Source organism: Canis lupus, chromosome X (assembly GCF_003254725.2).
Source record: "Canis lupus dingo isolate Sandy chromosome X, ASM325472v2, whole genome shotgun sequence".
In the NCBI taxonomy this organism is placed as follows: Eukaryota; Metazoa; Chordata; class Mammalia; order Carnivora; family Canidae; genus Canis; species Canis lupus.
In genome coordinates, this window is record NC_064281.1 from 122,898,081 (window position 1) to 122,911,815 (window position 13,735).

Below are 13,735 nucleotides of genomic sequence, written 5' to 3' on the forward strand. Positions count from 1 at the left end.
TCCTGGGCTGTTACGTTGTATCAGTATCAGACTTCCGCTCCGGGAGTGTACAGGCGGCCCCCTTCATCAGGCGATTAGCTCCTGGGTCAAAAGGGCAAGTGTTGCCCCCTGCGAGCCCACGGCCACCCAGCAAGTTGGTGCTGGCACCGGGCCGGCAGCCCCTGGGGGTCAGCGGGGGGACGCAGGGCGAAAGGGGTCCGGCCCAGGGCGCGGGAGGAAGCGGAAGCGGCAGCGGGGCCCGTCTCCAGGTCGAGGAGGAGGCACCCAGAGGGCACCCGGGCCGCTCCGTGGCGCGCACGGGAGGTGGGCCGGCGCTTGGGTGGGGTCGAGGGAAGGAGCGGGAAGCCGGGCGGCCTCGGGCAGGGCGGGGCGAGGGCCCTGGAGCGGGCTCAGGACGGCAGCGGGGGCGCGGCGCTCGGGCTTGGGGCAGCGGCACGAAGTAGGGCTGGGGACCGGTCTCGGGCCGGGGTTGACGCGGAGGAGTTGACGGGGAACCAAGGGCGCGGGGAATGGGGTCCGGCCCCGGGGCCGGCGGGGCGGGGCGCGGGGGGCGGGGCGACTGCGCGTCCCCTGGTGGCCGACGTCACCGCGCGGGCGTCAGCTGACTGCACGGCTGCTGCCGTCCCTGCAGTCGCTGAGACTCCAGGCCGCTGTCGCCTCTGCCGCCGCCGCCGCCGTCTCTGCCACCGCCGCCGCCGCCATGGCTCAGTACAAGGGCGCCGCGAGCGAGGCGGGCCGCGCCATGCACCTGATGAAGAAGAGGGAGAAGCAGCGCGAGCAGATGGAGCAGATGAAACAGCGGATCGCCGAGGTGCGGGCCAGGCCGGGCCGCCCCGAGCACGCGCGCTGCCCGCCGCCCCGGCCCTCCCGGGCCCCGCGAGAGCCTGGGCGGCGGCCGCACGGCCCCGATGGCGGGCCGGGGCGGGGCCCTTGCTTGCTCAGCGCCAGGAAAGGGCGGAAGCGATCCGGCGACAGTCTCATCCGTAAAACGTGCCCAGGTGGCCGAGATGAGCTAGCTTGTGACAAGCCTCCGACAGGAGGGAGCCATAGCCAGGGGTCCCATTGGGGGAATTAGGGTCCCCCCCCCCCCAGTCCGCAGAACATCTTCCCTGGCCCCTCAGGCCTGAGAACCAGGCCTCTGCCCTGATCCAATGGATGCTGGGAAAGGGAGGCCCCACAGGCCCTGGCCCTCCACCGGCCACCGAGGCTCGTTGCAGAGCCCTCTGCGCCGGGACAAAGGCAAGGTTCAGCATCCTGGGCGCTGGCGGTTCACCGAGGGCTTCAGTGAGTGGCCAGTGGCGGTGGACTGTCCGGAAGAAAGGGTTCCTCTGCTTGGGCCTTTTGGGGAGACTTGTCCGAAGAGCAGGGACTCGGGGCGAGAGGGAGAGTGAGCTACCTTAGGCGCCGTAGAAGCCAGGCCCAAGGAAGCAGCCGCACGCCGAGGCCCGGCTTCCTCACTTCACGTTCCCAGCGCTGCTGTCTCAGGGTGGACCCGTTGGCCAGCTGGACTTGCCTTTCTCTGCTGGCCACCTCCTCTGGAGGCCACCAGCCAGAGGGGACCTGTGTGGTACCAAGTGGGATGGGTCTGGACTGGAGCGCAGGCTCATGGGAGCTGTTGGCAACATCTAGGGCCAAGACAGAGCCACATGGCTCAATGGAGGACTAGGTCCCTTGGCCGGTCTTCACTCTGTCCTGTCACCCCTTGGCTGGGGTCTCCACGTGGAGCTTAAATGGGTGTGAAGAGCACCAAAGGCAGGTAGAGCCTGTGAGCCCAGGCCACTGGGGGAGCTCTGGGCCCCAGAAGGAGACATGGAGGGGCCAGGAGAGCACAGGGTGCTGAGAACCACCTCCTTTGGCATCCTCAGCACTGGAAGGGCCCCTCATAGCCCCGTAGAACCTTCCAGTGACCAAGGAAAGGGGACATGTCTTTCCCAAGGTCACGAGTCCAGAGGCCAACCTGGACTAGAACCCAGGTGTCCACTTCCAGGGTGGGGCGGCGGGTGGTCCTCACTGCTGTCCTCTGTCCTCAACAGGAGAACATAATGAAATCTAACATCGACAAGAAGTTCTCTGCGCACTACGACGCTGTGGAGGCAGAGCTCAAGTCCAGCACCGTGGGTGAGTGAAGCCTGTGCGTGCCACCCCGTCCTGGCCCCGGATGCCGGTTGCTTGGCTGGCTCTGGGTGACCGACCCTGCCTCCCATCTCTCCGCACCTCACAGGTCTCGTAACCCTGAATGATATGAAGGCCAAGCAGGAGGCCCTGGTGAAGGAGCGGGAGAAGCAGTTGGCCAAGAAAGAGCAGTCGAAGGAGCTGCAGCTGTGGGTGCCCGTCATTTCAGCCGTCAGTCCTCCCCTCAAGCCAGAGCCAGTGCTTGGGAGGGGGGGCAGGCCAGGCTGTTCTTGCCCCTTGGTGGGGTCCACCCGTGAGCTTGACATGCCCCAGGCCGGTAGGATCGCTAGGACCGCTCTGGGCCTGTGCTGCGTGCTCCCCCCACCCCCCACCCCCCCGCACTGAGCGCGGGCAGCTCTGGGTCACGGGAGGAGCCTCGGGGTGGGGACGTGGTACCTCATGGTGCGTGTGCCTTGGTAGGAAGCTCGAGAAGCTACGAGAGAAGGAACGCAAGAAGGAGGCCAAGCGGAAGATCTCCAGCCTGTCCTTCACCCTGGAGGAAGAGGAGGAGGCCGGGGACGAGGAGGACGAGGTGGCCGTGTATGAGGAGGAGCTGGAAAGGGAAGGTGAGGGCCGGTTCTAGCGACCAGGCTCCAGCAGGAAGACGCGGCCCTGCCGCCGGCCTTGGTGGCCCCTGTGCTCCCGGTCTTTTTTTTTTTTTTTTTTTTTAAATTTTTTTTTTTAATTTTTTATTTATTTATGATAGTCACAGAGAGAGAGAGAGAGAGGCAGAGACACAGGCAGAGGGAGAAGCAGGCTCCATGCACCGGGAGCCTGACGTGGGATTCGATCCCGGGTCTCCAGGATCGCACCCTGGGCCAAAGGCAGGCGCTAAACCACTGCGCCACCCAGGGATCCCCATGTGCTCCCGGTCTTGAGGCTCAGGCAGAGGTTCAGGCCGCAGAGGGGACCCGATCCGCACCGCGGGGTCCAGCCTCACGGGGTGGGGCTCGCCGCCAGGCCCCACCTGAATCCGAGGCAGGTGGCTGGCCTCTGCGCCGGGGCACGGGGCCTTTGGGCCAAGAGGCCGCCAGAGGGAGGCTGATGCCTCAGCAAGACGTCTTCGGAAGCTGCCCTTCACAAGTGCCAGGAAGAATGGGTTTCCTGTGATCGTGAAATTGTTCACGTTTGTGCGGCCAGGTGGCTGCCGAGCACGTGGCTGGTGTGACTGGGACACCGAACTGTGCACTGTGACAAATTTCAGGTTGAACTGACACAGCCCCAGACGCCCAGGGGCTACTCAGTGGGCAGGAGAGGTCTCAGCCGAGGGCCGAAGGGGGGTGAAGGGACGGTTCTGGAAGGCTGGGTAACAAGGATGAACCAGCACGGGCCCCGTGTGGCCCATGCCTGCTCTGGGCCGGCCCCGAGGCCGACAGGTGGGGTGCCATCCCTCTCCTTGAGTCACGCGGGCCGGTCTGTGCCCTGCTTAGGGGTCGGGGGCCGGGTCGGGGCCAGGGAAAGCGTCCTGTGGGGGGGACAGTGGAGATGGGCCTTTAGGATGAGAAGAATTTCACGAGCAACCAGAGAGACTACAGGGGGGGAGGCGTGTAGCGCCGAGTGATGAGTGTGCTCAGAAGCAGAGCCGGCGGGGGCAGGTGTGGGGGCCACATCTGAAGCCCTGGGGGGCTGTGGCGGTGGTGGCCGGGGAACTGAAGCAGGGGATGGCATGCACGGTGCGGCCACCGCCGCCGTGATGGGTGCCATTAGGAGGAAGAGCGCGTGCCTCCTGGGGTCTCGTGTGTTCCCAGAGCCGCAGAAGGGACTGTGGCTCTATTAGGGGCTTTTGGTACCATTCGGTCATATTAAGTGTTGAGTAATGTCTGGTGGCATCCCAGGGGGACCACTGTTTGGGACAGCACGGGTCTGGGGGCAAGGCTGTTAAGGTCACTGCGTGTCGCCAGGGCCTCGCGAATGCTTCCCCCCCTCACCCCACCGTGATTTGGTTTAGGGGGCCCCTCGACCGGGCAGTAGCGCGGGATCGTCTCTGGGTGGTGTGAGGTGCAGGCGGCCTCTGGAACCGCTGCCCTGGAGCGGCAGGCTGGCGTGTAGGCTCGTCTCCTAGGTCCCCGGTTTCTAAAAAGTGCTCCTAGGAGTCTGTACGACCCTTTCAGGGGGTCTGCGAGGTCAAGACCACTTTCCTGATTGTGCCCAAACCATTCTCGGCCTTTTGCACTGCGGTCTCTCTTGAGCTTGGGGCGTGATGACGTCATCACTCCATCAGCCTACAGAGCCGTGCCTCCCTGGTTCAGAGTCCCCCCCCCCAGACAAGCGCTCTCCAGGGTCCTCGGAGCCGCGAGAGTGTTCGCAGGTGCTAGTGCAGCCAGCGGAGGAACCGCCATGCTACTTTATCCATGTCCTGATTGTGGAAACTGAGTCAGAGTCCGAGATGCCGGGCGAGCCCTGGTGGGGCTTCTCTCCCATCTCCCCTCCGGCCCCGGTGTTGTAGCTGTGGGGCTTCGGGCTTCCGTTTGCTTCCCGGGGAGCAAGCAGCGCGTACGGGTCTGGGGCTGCCGTGACCATCGGGTGGCAGGTCAGGTGTGCAGCTGTGAGCAGCACGGCGCCTGGCGTGGCGGGGGTCCTGCCTGGGTGTCCAGCTTTCTGAGGGTGCCCCCATTCCTCCCATGCAGCACAGCCTTCGCTCCCTCAGATGCTGGCACTGGTGCCTTAGGGCCCCCGACGCACGTCAGGCCACAACTGATGGGGTGAGAGCACAGGCCCCCATCTCCTGCCCAGCTCGGTGCTGGAGACCGAGGCCAAGGCCCCTTGGCCGGGATGGGTCTCCACGGGGCTGTGGGGAGGACAGTCGGCTGCTCTGGCTGGGAGCAGCTGGCGGGGCCAGCAAGCTCCAGGGAGCCTCCGAGGAGGTCGTGTCAGAGTTCAGGCTTGAGAAACAAGGGTTCCAGGTGCCCTGGACGTGGGGCCTGTGACGCAGTTGACTCCTTGTTTCTTTTTGCTCCAGAGGTCTCCACGAAGAAGAGGAAATTGGGGAAGAACCCCGATGTGGACACCAGCTTCCTGCCTGACCGAGACCGCGAGGTAAGAGCGGCTGATCCCGGCTCGGGCCGAGGCTTCTGCTCAGGCTGTGGGGCGCTGTGTGCCCCCCGAGCAGCCCTGGGCCTCCGTCCTTGACCCGTTTCCTCTCCCAGGAAGAGGAAAACCGGCTGCGGGAGGAGCTGCGGCAGGAGTGGGAAGCCAAGCAGGAGAAGATCAAGAGTGAGTGCTTGCTGCGGGGGATGCGGGGCAGAGGCTGCTGCTGCCCCCACTTTCCAGGGCAGCGCCCCGCGCTCCCGGGCACTTGCAGAGGCCAAGGCGCAATTCTGCTTTGTAGGTGAGGAGATCGAAATCACCTTCAGTTACTGGGATGGGTCTGGGCACCGGCGGACGGTCAAGGTAGGTCGTGTGGGGCTCGCACCCCGCTCCCCAGGAGCTCCTCTGGAAGGAGCTTTCTTTTTTTTTTAATTTAATTAAATTAAATTAATTAATTAATTATTTTGGAAGGAGCTTTCAATCCCGACCTGGGTGCTTCATGGGCCCTTTCCTGTGGGTGGGCCCCCGGAGCCCCTGGGGGAGCAGGGACGGGGGCCTGGCCCTCAGAGGGGTAGCCGGGGGTTCCAGGGTGCCTGGCCGTGGCCTCCGGGCCCCTGCCCTCTGGAGAGCGCCTCTCCAGGCTTCCATGTCCCCTTCCTCACCGCTCACTTTCCCGGACCCTGGCACTCGGGCGCTCGTGCAGATGAAAAAGGGCAACACGATGCAGCAGTTCCTGCAGAAAGCACTAGAGATCCTGCGCAAAGACTTCAGCGAGCTCAGGTCAGGGCGCAGGCGGCGTACGCCTGGCTCGGCTCCCCGAGACTCCCACCAGGATGCCCGGCCTGGGCACTGTGCTTCTGAGGCGGGGAGCTCGGGTCGGGGCGCCAGAGTGGAGGGCGGTGGGGTCCTCGGCTCCCGAGCCTTGCAGCGTGCTTCTGGAGCCTTCGGGGCTGCTGCCCCCCGGCTGCGCGCTGGGTTTCCTTGGCTGGCCGCTCCCCTCGGCCCCACCGTCCTGCCTTTCTCCCTCAGGTCCGCAGGGGTGGAGCAGCTCATGTACATCAAGGAGGACCTGATCATACCCCATGTGAGTCCCTTCTCTTCCTGCGGCCCTGGGCGGGGGCTTGGGGGTGCCCAAGGGCTTCTCGCCAGCATCCCTGCGCCCCAGCCTGTGGGGCTGGTGGTCGGGCGTGCGGGTGGGAGAAGGCGACACGGGTCCTGAGCCATCACTTCCTGCCCTCGGCTCCTAGCACCACAGCTTCTACGACTTCATCGTCACCAAGGCACGAGGGAAGAGTGGTAAGTGCGCCCGCCAGCCCTGCCCCTTCCCCGCACCTCGGCCCCAGCGCCGCAGGGCGCCCCGACAGCAGCTCTCTCCCCGCAGGGCCGCTCTTTAACTTTGACGTCCACGACGACGTGCGGCTGCTCAGTGATGCCACCGTGGAGAAGGATGAGGTGCGGTGGCCCGGGGGCAGCGGGCAGGAGGGCAGGCGCCCGGCGGCCCCGAGCTGATGGCCCGGCCCGTGTCCTTCCTCAGTCCCACGCGGGCAAGGTGGTGCTGCGGAGCTGGTACGAGAAGAACAAGCACATCTTCCCCGCCAGCCGCTGGGAGCCCTACGACCCTGAGAAGAAGTGGGACAAGTACACGGTGAGTGGGTCCCCTGGGGTGGCCCAAGCTGGGGGCACGGGAGCCAGCCTGGCTGCAGGGTGGCCGCCCGAAGAGCACCGCAACACTAGCCTCCTCTGTGCTCTTGTCATGCCAGATCCGGTGAATGCCGAGGCTCCCCGGGCTCCCTCGGTTCTCGGCCCCTCCCGGGGTCTCCGGGACTCCAGGCGCTGCTCCCGCCCCCCACTTCCCTCAGCCCTGACGTGACAGGGGTGAGACACGACGGGGCTGGCCGTCCCCTGCCCCCGGTGGCGTCCTGTACCGCTCTGTTTCTTTTATGGTAAATAAATGCACACGTCAGAGTTGGAGCACCTGCACTGTGCTTTGTTCTAAACGTTTTTTTATCGAGCTGAAGTTCACCATTCTGATCATTTGAAGGTGTACAAATCGGGGGTCTTGAGTACATTCGGTGTTGTGCAGCCATCACCTCTACTTCCAGAACACCTCTGTCACCCCACAAGGAGGCCCTGTGCGCATTAGCAGTCTCTCCCGACCCCTGGTACCCCCTTGTCTACTTTCTCTCTGTGGACTTGTCTCTTCTAGATATTTCACAGAAATGGAATCAGACAGTTTCTGGTCTTTGTATCTGGTGAGGAAGCGGATACTTGGTGGCGGTGGGAGGGTGGAAGAGTAATATGAGTCTGCAGAGGGCCGTGGGTGACCCACTGGGGCCTGGCGGGCCCGCGTCCCGGCAGCCAAGCGGCACCCCACAGGGCACCTCATGGCCCTGCGGTCGTTTACTGTGAGCGGTCTTGCGGTTCCTTTTCTGTCTCCTAGCTGCCAGTCCGAAGGGGACACGGCTGCCCTGTGGCTCCCAGCCGCCCGACATCCCCACCACAGCTCTAGAAACGAGCTTTGCCCTCCCGGGGCTGCAGCCCACCCGGCATCTCTTCGCAGTCCCCGCGTGGGAAGGCTGCTGGGGGTGCCCCACGCTTGCTGCTCAGCTCGGACTGCCGTCCTGGCCCCGAGGGCAACCTGCCTCGGGGTGGGCGCTCTTGCTCCCTGTCCTTGCCGCAACAGCCAGATCCCCTGGCTCCCCTCGGGTAAGCAGAGGGAACAGGGTCAAGCCCTGGCTGGGAGTCAGCATCCCAGCTCTGGGCCCGGTCCCACGTGCTGGACAAATACCTAGATATGACAGTGGGCGACTTCGCCAGGTACAGAAGCTCCTGTGCCCTCCTCCCATGGGCAGGGCTCTGTGTCCCTTTCTTTTTTTTTTTTTTTTTTTTTTTTAAATATTTTTTTTAAATTTTTATTTATTTATGATAGTCACAGAGAGAGAGAGAGAGAGGCAGAGACACAGGCAGAGGGAGAAGCAGGCTCCATGCACCGGGAGCCCTTTGTGGGATTCGATCCCGGGTCTCCAGGATCGCGCCCTGGGCCAAAGGCAGGCGCTAAACCGCTGCGCCACCCAGGGATCCCTCTGTGTCCCTTTCTAATGCGGCGTGGCCGATCCTGGCTGGCAGTTAGGAGCTCTCTTTTGGGCTTCCTGGCCCTGTGTCTGGGGCAGAGCCATCCGGGGTCATTTGGAGGAGGAGGTGGGGGAGGGAAGTCGCCTAGGCCAGAGACCTCCGGGCACAGCAGGCAACGGGTGGCCCAGCCTGACCCTGGGTCCTGGATGTGGGGGACAAGTGTGAGGACCTCAATGGGGCCTTTTGTTTGGCACTGGGAAGCCTGGAGAAGGGATCATCTGGCCTTCTGCACCAACCCCCCTGCCGTCTTTGAAAAGAGTAGGCTTCTCCCGGCCAGGGAGCCCCTCTCAGCCAGCTTACCCAGTGGAAATGGTTTGCAAGGGAACCGCCTCAGGCCCCATAGCTTCGGGAAAGCAAGCGCCTTAAGGCCCAGTCTTAGCTCCCGGCAGGAGCCGACCTGGTTCTGGAAGCACTGAACTCACAGATCACTGGGGCAAGTTGACCTCGTGAGGCCAGATCCTCAGATGGCCCCAAGCTTCCCACCTCCCAGCATACAGGCCTGTGTGACCCCCTCCCCCGGAGGCGCACACACACAGTGGGCCAGGTGGGCCCTCACTCCCAGGGTTCCGTTGTTCCTCCGAAGGGAGAGTGTGCGGGTGGGCGTGGCCTCCTCAGGGGAGCCCCCTGGGAGTGGAGGGCATTCCCTGGCCAACAGCCGATGAGAGAAGGGCCTCAGTCCTCGAGGCACAGGTTGGGTGCGGTTGGGGCCGGGAGGGAGCCTTCGCGATCAGGGCCCGGGGGCAGGGGGTCTGGAAGGAAGGGAGAGCCGCTTCCTTCTAGCCAGCGAAGGGTCGCAGCCACGGCGGGACTGGGGCTGATGGAGGGCCCCTTGTCCTCAGTGAGGCTGCTGGCGCCGGGCCTCTGGCCTCACGCTTGGCTGGCCCGGGCCGGAGTTCCTGGGAGGAGGGCGCTGCAGCTCTGGGGGCCTTCTTCTTGGGACCTTGCACCCGTTTGAACGTGCAGCTCACAGAGGATGGGCCGCAGACGAGCTGGGAAGCTGCAGGGACGGCTGTTGGGCTCCGGAACTACACGAGGCCACCAGGCCCGGTGAGCGGTCACCCAGCCGGCCCGGGGGGCAGCGTGGGCCGGGGTGGGCCGGGTGCCGAGGATGCACCCGAGAGACAAGGCCGGCCCTCTCTTGCTTGGCCAGGCCTCCTTGCTGGGGGGCGAGTCCGCACGTGGGCGATAGAAGCACCAAGCGGCAGCAAGAAGCGCTTGAGATGGAGAGGCCCTCCTGAGGTCCTGACGCGAGCAGGGGCGAGAAGCCAGCTGTTCCACGACGGAGGACGGGGCGTTCCAGCAGAGCATGCTGCGGGCAGCTTGCGGGTGAGCAGGGCAGGGCCGGGGGGGGTGGCAGGCCAGACAGGTGGAGCCTGGGACGTGAGCCAGAGGGTGGATGCCCGCGTCCCGTCACTCCCCACCAGCGGACATGCAACCTGAGCCACGTGTTCTCCCAGCGTAGGGTTTGATTAAATTTTCAAAGATTTGTTTTTTATGAGAGAGAGAGAGAGAGCACAGGAGGTGTGGAAGGGGCGAGGGAGACGGAGAACCACCAAGCAGACTCCGCGCTGAGTGCAGGGCCCCACTGAGGATCCTGGGACCCCAAGATCATGACCTGAGCCGAAATCGAGTCAGGTGCTTAACCGACTTAGGACGCCCAGACGCCCCTTATTTAATTAGAAGTACTTTTTGGCAACTGAGGAAAAATTCACAGAACAGAAAACCAGTAACCATTGAAAAATGTACGTATCAAAGTGGCATTTAGTATGTTCACAGTGTAGTCCGGCTGTCACCTCTGTCTGGTCCCAGAACATTCCCGTCACCGCAGAGGGAGACCCTGTGCCCATTCAGCAGCCTCCCCTCATCCCCTCCCCGAGCTCCTGACAACCACTCATCTACTTCTGTTTCTGTGCCTTTGCCTCTTCTGGAAATTTCACAGGAATGGAATTGTACGATTACAGATCTGTTTAGAGGCAAAGACATTTCATGCTCCTGGATTGGGGGACTCGGTAGAGTCGGGGTGTCTGTTCTAGGCTTCTGCTGCCGTGTAACAGATCGGTGAGAACTCGGTGGCTTGTGACGACACCGGGCTCTTACCTGACACTTTCTGCAGCTCACGGGTCCCAGTGTGACATCACTGTGTCCTCTGCTCCGGGTCTCGCGGGGTTGCCATGGAGGTCGCCATGGAGGGTCGCCTGGGCTGCCTTCTCATCAGAGACTTGGGGCCTGTCCCCAGCTCACGTCGTTCTTGGTAGAGGTCAGTTTCCTGGGACTCTAGGACTCCGGTCCCTCTTCTCATGCCGTGCCACCTGGTGCCCTCCAGAGGCCCGTTCCTGCTTCGAGCATCTCTCCTTGGAGGAAGGGCCCCTTCGCAGTGCGGGGCTCCCCTGAGGAGGCCACGCCGTCCCGCACACTCTCCCTTTGGAGGAACTCAGCTGGTTAGTAATGTAACCCCCATAACCCCGGGAGGGATGGCTCACCGTGCGTGCATGCGTGTGTGCGTGCACCTCCAGGGGAGGGGGTCACACAGGCCTGTATGCTGGGAGGTGGGAGCCTTGGGGCCATCTGAGGATCTAGCTTGCCCCAGTGATCTGTGGACTCCATGCAATCCCCGTCCAAACCCCAGTGTGTTCTTGTAGAAACTGGCAAGCTCACCGTCAGGGTATATAGACACGCGAAGGACCTAGAAAGAAGAGCAAAGTTGCAGGGCTCTCATTACCTGATTGCAGAGCTTACTACGAAGCCACGGTGATCGAGGCAATGTGGTCTAAGCACGAGGGTAGGTGCAGAGGTGGGGGGCACGGAACTAGCAGTCCAGACATAAATCCTTAGTTTCTGGTTAAGAAATGATGCTGGAGCAGTCAGATATCTGTGTGGAAAAAGTGAACTTGACCCCTCGATGTGATGGGTTGCATTGTGTCCCTAGAAAGAAATGTTGCAGTACCCCCCCACCCCCAGGACCCTTCACTGCGACCTGGGCTTTGAGATGGAATCAAATTGAGATGAGATCATACTCGAGAATGGTCCCTAATCCAAGATGACCAGTGTCCTAACAGAGGAGACAGACATGCATATGCAGGGAGAAGGCTGTGTGACAGCAGAGATAGGAGCAGTGCTCCTGCGGGCCGCGAACACTGCGGCAACAGCGGCTGCTGGAAGAGGCGAGGAGGGCTCGGCGAGGAGGGCTCGGCGAGGGAGCTCCGCCCGGCCCACACCCGCATCTCTGACTTCCAGCCTCCGGAGCCGGGGACCATGACTGTCTCTTATTTTAAACCCCTTGGTAGGGGATCGTGGGTGGCTCAGTGGATGAGCGTCTGCCTTCAGCTCAGGGCGTGACCCCGGGGTCCCGGGACAGAGTCCCTCATCGGGTTCCCCACAGGGAGCCTGCTTCTCCCTCTGCCTGTGTCTCTCTGTGTGTCTCTCATGAATAAATAAATAAAACTCTTAAAAAAAGAAAGAAACCGGTTAGAAGTAACAAATGTGTTCAACAAGGTTGCTGGACAAAAGATCGCGGCAGAAACCACTTGGATTTCTACACACTAGCAATCAGCAGCCCAAACTGAAATCAAGAAAATTCTTTCATTTACAAATAGCAACAGGAAGAAAAAGACACTTGGGGAATAAATGCAACAAAAGAAGTACCCAGCTCGTACCCTGAGAACTACACAGTATCACTGAAAGAACTGGAAGAAGAGTAAACAGAAACATCTGCTTAGTCCGTGCTCTTCAGAGAAACCTAGCGGGACACACACAGCCTGTACGCTGGGGACTGCGCTCACCCGCGTGAGCTCACGCGAGTGTGGGGGCCGGCAATCCGACGAGCCCAAGCTGCAGGGCAGGCAAGCGGCTGCAGACTCAGGTGGGATTCCTATGTTGCAATCTTGAGGCCGAGTTGAACTGCTCCAGGAAACCTTAACTTTTGCGTTTAAGGCCTTCGCTTGAGTGGACGGGACCCCACACCAACTGCAGAGGGCACTCTTTTTTCTTTTTTTTTTTCTTTTTCAGGGGGCACTCTTTACTTAAGGTCACTCAGTTGTAGGTGTTGACCACATATGCAAGGTACCTTCACAGCAACCTAGATGAATGTTTGCTTAAATAACTGGGGGAGGGGCAGCCCTGGTGGCGCAGCAGTTTAGCGCTGGTTCAGCCCAGGGCATGATCCTGGAGACCCGGGATCGAGTCCCGCATCGGGCTCCCTGCATGGAGCCTGCTTCTCCCTCTGCCTGTGTCTCTGCCTCTCTCTCTGTGTGTGTCTCATAAATAAATTTTTAAAAGATTTTATTTATTTGTTTATTTATTTATTTCTGAGCCACCTTGGCTGCCCAAATAAAATCTTAAAAAAAATAAAGGGGAAAAAGAAAACAGGGCCAATTAATGAAATTAATCCAGGAGGAGGGAGGGAAGCAGGTGGCAGTGGTGCAGGAGGTAGTGACACTGCCCTGTGTGTATCTTCTTGTGTAGTTGTGACTTCTGAAGACATGATAATAAAAGAATAAAAAAAGAATAGGGGGGGAGCTGAAATCGAATAAAAACAGAAATGATCCCAAGAGTATTTCAAGTACATAACATGACCATATTGTAGGGGAATGTACAAAAATGTCTATCCAAGGAATGTTTACTACAGCATTCTTACGTTACACAGTTGGTTTTTTTTTTAAGATTTTATTTATTTATTCATGAGAGACAGAGAGATGCAGAGACCCAGGCAGAGGGAGAAGCAGGCTCCCTGCAGGGAGCCTGATTCGGGACTCGATCCCAGGACCCCGGGGTCATGCCCTGAGCCGGAGGGAGATGCTCAACTGCTGAGCCACCCGGGCGTCCCACAGTCTCAGTCTTAAGACAGGAGACACCAAACAACAAAACTCTGCAACTAAATCGTACACTCCACTTGGTAGGTTTATTTGTCCTGGGGATGCGGGTGCAGCTATTCCGAAAGTGCTGTCTATGTACCGGACGGTCAGGCAGAGGAGCGAATAGCTGCATGATGTTGGGAGCTAGGTCCCTGTCTCCCACTACTGGAGAAGGGGGATACGAATATAGACTGGAGAAAGCTTAAGACCTTTTTTTTTTCTTTAAGATTTTATTTATGTATTCATGAGAGAGAGAGAGAGCTCTGTGTCTCTCATGAAAAAAAATTTAAAAATAAAAAATAAAGGGGACTAAAGAGAAGTGACAACTAAATGCAATGTGGGATCCTACACTGGGTCCTGGATCAGACAAAACATTACCATTTCTGCTGCTGGCCCATACACGACGGCTGCTGCATAAGACACTACAGTAGTTATACCGTAATTTTACCGTAGTTATGAAATACAGAGCAAGATATTTAGGGGTAAAGGGGCGTGGTGTGTGCAACTTACCTTGATATAGTTCAGAAACATTATTTTTATGTAAAATAGTGGTT

General features: G+C 60.5%; 1 protein-coding gene across 12 annotated transcripts; it reads left to right on the forward strand.

Moving 5' to 3' along the window:
- The first annotated feature begins 66 nt into the window (after window positions 1-66).
- On the forward strand, window positions 67-12,612 carry FAM50A (family with sequence similarity 50 member A). 12 transcript variants are annotated; one of them, XM_049107149.1, is made up of 17 exons: window positions 585-811; window positions 2,034-2,118; window positions 2,222-2,321; window positions 2,593-2,738; window positions 5,132-5,208; window positions 5,319-5,385; window positions 5,501-5,562; window positions 5,903-5,979; window positions 6,229-6,283; window positions 6,447-6,495; window positions 6,581-6,651; window positions 6,734-6,844; window positions 7,406-7,451; window positions 7,640-9,378; window positions 9,482-9,657; window positions 10,445-10,769; window positions 10,971-12,612. In XM_049107149.1, exons 1-14 carry the CDS (start codon window positions 701-703, stop codon window positions 8,092-8,094), a joined length of 1,512 nt encoding a protein of 503 aa, XP_048963106.1. In that variant the 5' UTR covers window positions 585-700; the 3' UTR covers window positions 8,095-9,378; window positions 9,482-9,657; window positions 10,445-10,769; window positions 10,971-12,612. The 12 variants fall into 12 exon arrangements, with proteins under 12 accessions (XP_048963109.1, XP_025316347.1, XP_048963102.1 ...); XM_049107153.1 differs by having other exon boundaries at window positions 11,258-12,612; XM_049107152.1 differs by adding an exon at window positions 67-303 and having other exon boundaries at window positions 632-811; window positions 7,640-10,769.
- Window positions 12,613-13,735: the final 1,123 nt, after the last annotated feature.

What these genes read in the sequence shown, in the direction of transcription:
- FAM50A (XM_049107152.1), top strand. Translation starts at nt 701, where the DNA reads ATGGCTCAGTACAAGGGCGCCGCGAGCGAGGCGGGCCGCGCCATGCAC. An exon ending in CAGTCGAAGGAGCTGCAGCT is followed by an intron (nt 2,322 to 2,592) that starts GTGGGTGCCCGT and finishes GTGCCTTGGTAG; the next exon opens with GAAGCTCGAGAAGCTACGAG. An exon ending in GTTTCTGGTCTTTGTATCTG is followed by an intron (nt 7,452 to 7,639) that starts GTGAGGAAGCGG and finishes TCTGTCTCCTAG; the next exon opens with CTGCCAGTCCGAAGGGGACA.